The 7,893-nt window shown below is 38.6% G+C and overlaps 1 protein-coding gene across 1 annotated transcript in view; it reads right to left on the reverse strand.

Moving 5' to 3' along the window:
• ARL15 (ADP-ribosylation factor-like 15) overlaps positions 1-7,678 on the reverse strand; it is a 211,901-nt gene extending 204,223 nt beyond the window's left edge. The window contains exon 1 of the mRNA XM_010005336.1: positions 7,625-7,678. Within this exon, the coding sequence (XP_010003638.1) occupies positions 7,625-7,678 (54 nt within the window). The remainder of the gene's footprint in view (positions 1-7,624) is intronic.
• Between the last annotated feature and the right edge of the window lie 215 nt (positions 7,679-7,893).

Here is a 7,893-nt window from a genome sequence, read left to right on the forward strand (position 1 = left end):
AAAGAGATTCTAGTATACAATTTACCTGAAAAGGTTTCATCTGCACACACACCTTTCCACCACCACCACTCAGCCCAACAGATAACTAGAGAAGTTAAAGCACTCTGTGCCAAAACTAGAGGAAATTAATAAAGTGACACTAAGAAACAAGTCTGAGGTACAAGGAAAGTGACTTGCACAAAAATAATTTTGTCTGTGGCAAGAAGTCTCAAGACTTGCAAGAAGGGCAAGATGAAGTAAAATGACACCAAAGAGGTGAAGAAAACAAACATGCTTAAGGGACCACTGAACAAGGTGGGAATATAGAAAATACATAAAATTATAAGTAACAGAACTGTGAAATGAAAGAAAAAAGATAGTGGTAAACTTCAGCAAGTTACACTGAGGTAATTCCATAAGCAGCTGAATCAAAAAACTCAAAAATACAGAACCACACCACCTGGCTGATGTTCAAGATTTTTTAGAAGGCAAGGCAGGAGTTATGGGTGTTTCCTCAAGCCACGTAACCAACACATGGCCACGGAATGGTCAGAGATTAAGAGTATTTGTCTTCAACCTTTTGCTAACAAATTAAATCCCTCTGTGCAGCCTTGCAGCTCTTCCGCCATGTCTATTTATCTCAAAACAGGATATACACATGTATTTCATACAACTCGGACTGAGGAATGCCTGTACACTGCATGACATGTTTCTCTTCAATGGGAAGCAACTACACTGAAAGCACAGGACTACTGCTCCTCAAAAAGCTAAAGCAGAAGATAAGTAAAAAGGGCAGCTCACATTTTGGCCAAAGATGCAGCATTTAATAAAATAACTACACAACAGATAACTTGTGTTCATGTGCTGTTATAGAGGATGTCAAAAGAACTGAGTGAAACAAGATGGGTCTAGTGCTGTAACTGTTATTATTAAATACAGCTAAGAAACTATAGTTGCAAATTTGTGAAGTCTTGGAACAAATGCTTCTGCAAGGGAAAGTACAAGAGATTTGCCTACGTTAACATGGGCTATTTTGACAATATCAGAAACCGAATTGTAAAGCTACAACACAACACAAGATAGCTGCAAGTAACCCCTGTCTTCCAGGACACAACATGTCCTTGACATCACTTCTCACATCTTACCAGTCCCTAAAAGTCTATTGCCCAGATGGCATTTGAGATACTAATATACTTAATAACGCCAAGTTATCTTTGGAAATATATATTTAAAGCCAACATGGATTTACCAGGGCCAAATCGTGCTTGACAAATCTCACAGCCTCCTATGACAAAGTGACCTGCTCAGTTGATACAGGGTAAATGGTGGACATTGTCTACCTGGACTTCTCCAAAGCTTTTGATACATCCCCCACAGCCTCCTCTGGAAAAACTGACTGATTACAGCCTTGACAAGTCGTCTGTGAAGTGTGTGGAGAACTGACTGACAGGCCATACCCAGAGGGTGACAGTAAATACTTCCTCTTCAAACTGGCAACTGGTCACAAGTGGGATCACCCAGGGATCAATATTGGGCCCAAAGCTGTTTAACAACTTCGTAAGTCACCTGGATGTTGGGATCAAGAGCACCTTGATGAAATCTGCTGACAACACTAAGATGAGTGGAGAGGCTGACACTCCAGAAAGGAGAGCCACCCTCCAGGATGACCTGGACAGACTGGAGGAATGGGCTAGCAGGAAGCTGATGTAGTTCAACAGGGAGAAGTGTCAGGTTTTGCAGCTGGGAACACATAGCCCTGGAGTGCAGTTCAGACTGGGATCCACCTGGCTGGTAAGAAGCCCTGTGGAAAGGGACCTGGGCATCTTGGTGGATAATAGGCTCAGCATGAGTCACAAGTGTGCTGCAGTAGCAAGGAAAGCCAACAGGGTGCTGGGCTGCATCAACAAGGCCACCACCAATAGAAATAGAGAAATTATCATCCTGCTCTATCCACACCTGGAGTATTGCATTCAGTTTTGGTTCCCTCTCTACAAAAAGGCTGGAGAGGGTCCACACACACACAGAGCAGTCCATGCAACTTAATCATAGGGAGTAATCATAGGGCTATCTTTTAATTTAGAATTGCCCATCCAGACTCTAGAAAGCCTTGCAAATCAATTTCCTTTTTTGCAAACCTCACAGCTATGCACAGGCCCAACCTCCAGACTACAGAACGTGCAAGAAAAATTTCACTTTCACTGAAAAGCCATTTCTAGTCTTTCAACATGCCTCACTGCTATCTTTTTGAGTCCAGTCACAAGGCAGCTCAGATTTCAAGCATGTGATATTTATCACAGAGGATTGTCAGGATTTTTAATACCTTTGCATTGCAATGTACTTGCCATTTACATGTTAAATCTATTATTGATTTAAAAGAATAATTTTTATTTTTTATAATTAAAGAGGCTACTTTGCAAACTGTACAAAAAAAAGGATGCTCAGAAAGGGCCATCAGAAAAATTCCATGCTCACAGCAATCATCCCCTGCATCACTTGAGCCTACAGGAGCAGTTTATCTTTCATGCCAACCTGCCACTGAAGACAAAACAAGACATTTTGACAGTACATTACACAACAGTTTTCTGTAAAGACAGCAACACTGAAGATCAGGAATCCTGACTTTCAAAGGGGAGACAAAGTTTAATAGAAAACATCTGAGACTCTTGCAATGAGGATCTAGGCTGTTTTCCTAGTCCTTCATAAACTTAATGGTCTGTGGAACACTGCTGTTTACAGAGCCGGAAAGGGCCGGAATGGACACAAGAGACTAGTCAGGAGGAACATAATCTTAGTTCACAATGTCCCTAGCTCAGGACAAAGCTCTATTCCAGCCTGTAAGTTTGTCAAGTAAGACATTTCATTCTGAAAAAAATAACAGGATAATCTGGGACACATACCTTTCCCAGTGAAATAAATTACTAGTTGTCACAGGCTGTCAAAGGGCTACAAGTACAGTGTGTATCAGTTACTAGCTCAGGGAAGAAATGCTCTGACAGCAGCACTGACTGGTTGGACCAAGCCGCTGAGTGGTTTGAGCAGACAACGTGAGTGGCCACAAGGAAAGACTGCTCAGCAATTCAAATATGGTTACTTTAACCATGAACTCTGGGGAGAGTGCCCAGCTTCGATGATTTTCCACTTCACCTGTCTTGACTTTCCCGACTTGGAACAAGCAAATAAAACAAACCAACACGAAGCAAGTGAAAAAAAAAACAACACAAGTCTTTATTTCAGAAAAGCAGAAGGGAAAAATCTCACAACTCATAGTAAAAAAATCCACACTTTGTCTAACATTCACAAGAATGGAACACATGTATCACAATATTCTGCCTCTCTTTTCTCCTGTTTAGGTTGGTAGAAACACACACCACAACCAACATGATTCAAAGAGCTTCACTACAGATTTGCAGAAAAAAAGTGGACATAATCCCAACAAACTCAAGTCACTGCCAAGACACTGGTGATAATTAGCACCTTTTATTTAAGGCTGGAAGTTGAAAACATTTATACCTTTTCTTTCCACAGAATATCAGCTGTGAGTGTGAATGGAATTGTCCACATTTCCCAAAGGGTAACACATAAAAGAATTTTTTCCTGCTGCCCTTTTGTGCCTTTGTTTTGCTGTTCATGTCAAGGACACGACATGGGAAAGGGAGGAGTAGACAGGATATGCTATATGAGCTCTATTATTACTTTAACTTTGCATTTTCCAATAGGAAACCACATCAGGGAGGGGAAGAGTCTCACAGGAAGCTTTCCATACTGTAAGTCACAGGCTGGCTCCTAAACCTTTCCAAACATGCTCCCATTATTACCTCCTATTCCATAACTACCTTTAGTTAGCACCGTGATTGGTTTCTCATCTCTTAAGAGCTTTTCCTCCACCACTTCAGGAATAGATGTTATTTCTGTTTCTGTTTTGTTCTAATGTCAGACAAATTCCTTAGGATACCAGCTGTTTCCAGTCAAACCATTTCAATATATTAATTTATCATTATAAACAAAGACAAACGTAAATTAACCCAAAGTAAACTGAAAAACTAAAAGCACATTTGCATCATCTGCCATACTTACCACATATAAACTATAGTAAGCACAGCTGTATAACTGCATCATTTATTTCTAAATCTTACTGCACAAATTCAAGCCAACATGCTTGACTATCCATTACTCAACATTTTCAGGAAGAAGATGCCAACATTGATGCAATGCTGCTAGAGTGCATCACTTTTGCCACATCTGGTATCTGAGAAGAATAAAGCTCTAAAGAGAGCTTTTTCTTATCCTTATTGTTTTGTTTTTAAGTTAGTGTTTTCTAAATGTTTATTGATGTCATATTCTGTAGACAAGGAAAACTGTTACTTTCTCATTTCCTGAAAAGGTAAAATGTTATTTTCCAGCAGTTTTCTCTAATGCATACCAGCAAAGGACCATGATTCCACTAATTCTCCTTAGTTTTTCAGCGTGATTCTCACCATTGCAGGGCCTTCTGTCCTTGTTTTGTTATCCAAAACAAGAAGTGATAGGAAAATTACTTGTTGCTTATTCCTGGAGTCACACTTAGGGGGTAGGGACAGGAAAGAATATCTTATTATCCCACTGCAAAAAAAACTTACACTCTATGCAAACAGTTAAGAAAGTCTCCAAGCCTGTAACAGAGTATCAGAGAACCTTCCAGAATAGACACGTAGGCATACAATCCACACACACTGGTTTTGAGGTGGCATCCAAAATTTGTATAAACGTGGCAAACATTCTGTCATAAAAACTGTCTTACAAGACAATAGATTTTGGACTATTTTTCCCCTGAAGTCCTTTCATCATTATTTTTTTTTACCTGGTAAAGAAAATTAAATTAAAAACAGAAAGAGATTTAATGATAATGTAATGATAAGCTTTGCTACAAGCTCTCATGCTTACCTGCCATCTCCACAGTCACACAGATTAAGCTATTTATCTGCCTGTTCCCACACTTCCAACTGATACACCTGACTCACCCACTAGTATGGTAGAAGAGGCAGAAATATGTTTCTGAAAAGACTAGTACTTTTGCCAGAAGGTACTAGCTATGTAAAAGATAGAGCAAAAATGGAGCGTTATTTTGGTTGGATGGTTGAGTGTTCTTTTTAATCCTAAAAACGTTCATTAAAGTTTATGATAATGTTTTCACTTTAGGATATACACCTTTCATTTTCAGATCCTTACAGAAATCTCTACAGTTTTTATAGTAACCACCTGTGCTTTTCTACTCTCCTCTTTGAGCATATAGATTTCTAAGTCATCTCAACTGGTTTAAACCCCCAAAATGGGTATCACAGGTCTTTCTGCAGTCTTGTAAAGTTACCTCTGTTTTCCCTAGCTCCAGACAATGAAGCTTTATCCTCTTAGTCATGGTAGCTGAAGGCAGCACAAGCTTTTGTGCCATGGATAACTATAAAACTTTCCTCCATCTCATAATCTGTACAGGCCTGAAAAACAGGAAGCCGATTCAACAGAGCAGTACAGCTGAAGTAATGGGTGCTAAAGTGCTACTGATATGTAGCTTGATAATAGACTAAGAGTTGAGATGTCTGTAGTCCAAAGGACCAACAGTCTGCAATACACTTGCCACACTGTACAAAGAGGATGTGCCAAACAGAAGTGAGCAAGTAACACAGTACAAATTGAACACATAATCTGGTACAAAGTGGCATTTGAGAGACTTAGCTTTTGGATAAAAAACAAACTAGTAACAACAAAAAAATAAAATTAAATCCACAAAACAGCATGTAGTAAAAAGCACATGATACAAGGAAAAAATTAAATGGAAAATAAAAAATTGCGTTTTGCGTTTTGTTTCTTTATGTCAGTAGGGAGTACCATGCTTGTTAACTGCCAGACTGTTCCCATACCTGAGCAACCAATACAGTGACTGAGTTACATGACTGAGCTTGAGCAGGGCACAACGCAGACAGAGGAACTATTACACTGCGTCTTCACGTAGCTCCCACTTCAGCAGGCACCTCTCTTGACTCTGGTACCAAAGCTGTCCAAACACACTCTCCAATCAGATCACCTGAAACTTGACTTTCCAATGACAGGCATTTCTACATATTCAAGTACTCTCAGCACTTTCCATTTTCCCAAAGGAACCATTTTAGCCTTCAAATGCACTTTACTTGGGATGCATGACCCCCCTCTACACTGTGGCCACAGCAGTGTGGCTCTGGACACTCTGAAGCCTACTCATCATCCTCCTCACTTTACTATCAGCAGTCCAAAAAATAAATTCCTCTCAGCATTTTTATAAATTGATCTAGCTCATTAGATTTTGTAATTTAAATTGTTTGATGAAAATAAATATTATGTTGCCCAGAAGGCACAATGAGGTATCAGTTATCTGACTATCACTGTAACTGCAGCTACCAAAACCTAGCAGTGCACTGCAGTATACATACCATACTTACTTAGGCTAAACTACAACAAAAACAATGCTTATACTCAGCTGTGCAATATACACACATTAATATGTGGATATCCTCTCAAATTTATTTGGACAACTTACCATAGCCTTCTAAAGATTTGGCAAATGGTTTGCATACCTTACAACCATTAAAAACTCCTACTGTAACCCTCTCTGATTCTTCAAGATAAGCATAGTCATCACAGAGGAATTTGGAGAGAGAAAGTCTTCCTAAGGAACTTATCACAGGAAAATACACCTTTGGCAGTGGCAGTTTTCTACATGATGATTTTGTTCATACTGCCCAAATATATTATTTTCTACCATTAAAAAACAGTGGTTTAGATGCTGAAAACAGAATGAAGGCAAACGTCATGGACAAAAAAGATCAAGCAAATATTAAACCCTAACTGGAACTGAATCCTAAGAATAAAAGCAAGTGTTAAGGTTTGCCATTCTGTTCTCAAGACCTACTTGGGGGACACAGTCCTCATCACGGTTATTCAAGTCACCTTCTGAGTTAACAGCCTAACAAAATGGCAAGTGGCATGTTTCTCCTGAAAAGTAATAAAAGTAGGAGCAGCACTCTCACTCCAAAAGCTCTGGGATATCAAGAATTATTTGAGCAACAGCATTTCACACTTTCCATAAGTAGAGCTTACACAATTAATTTCCATGAAACACCCCAGTCATCTAATTGTTCTCATCACTAATTGGAACAACTGGGAGCAGCAAAAAAACCCAAACCTTAGCATATATGGGACATACGTTTGCAGTAAAACTCCTATTTCTTTTATGGAACTTAATAAAGTTTTAGGAAGTTTAATTTATCAAAATATAGAAAATATTAAGGCACTCCAGACAAAGCTTACACTATGCATTTAGCTAACATGTTTTAATGTATGAAATTACTCAAACATCATGGATATTTAAAAGCAGATGTAAACAAACCCTTCAGCAATTACATTAAGCCAGAATTCTCAGCAACTGATACACACAAATTTCAAAATTCCTTACCCTTACCCTTGGCTGAATTTTTCTTTACTTTTTCTCTCTTAGTATAACGAAATATTTAATAGGATAACAGCATGCTGGAGTCTGTTTATGTAAACTAATCCTGACCCCAAAAAAACTAATTAACTTTTCACTCAAATGGCATGAACACTAATAAAAATTATATATTTAGTTAGAACATTGCCTTACCGTGTAAATGCCAATTCTACAAACAGCAAATGAGAGCTGGATACATTCAGACATAGTCTAAAGAAATTAAAATAAAGACATTACCAAGAATGCTATTTATTAAGAATAAGTTTTCTTCCCCTCTCTCCCCTCTCCCCTGAAAGATAGACCTGATGGCATATTACATTTTTTTTCTCCTGTAATGCTGTATTAAATGAGCAGAGAAAAATGCTATATAAATTCAGATTACGCAAATACCTTTCATACAGAAGCAGCTACCAAAAGCATTG

The sequence above is a fragment of the Chaetura pelagica genome, unplaced genomic scaffold, assembly GCF_000747805.2.
Source record: "Chaetura pelagica isolate M959 unplaced genomic scaffold, ChaPel_1.0 scaffold37, whole genome shotgun sequence".
Lineage (NCBI taxonomy): Eukaryota > Metazoa > Chordata > Aves > Apodiformes > Apodidae > Chaetura > Chaetura pelagica.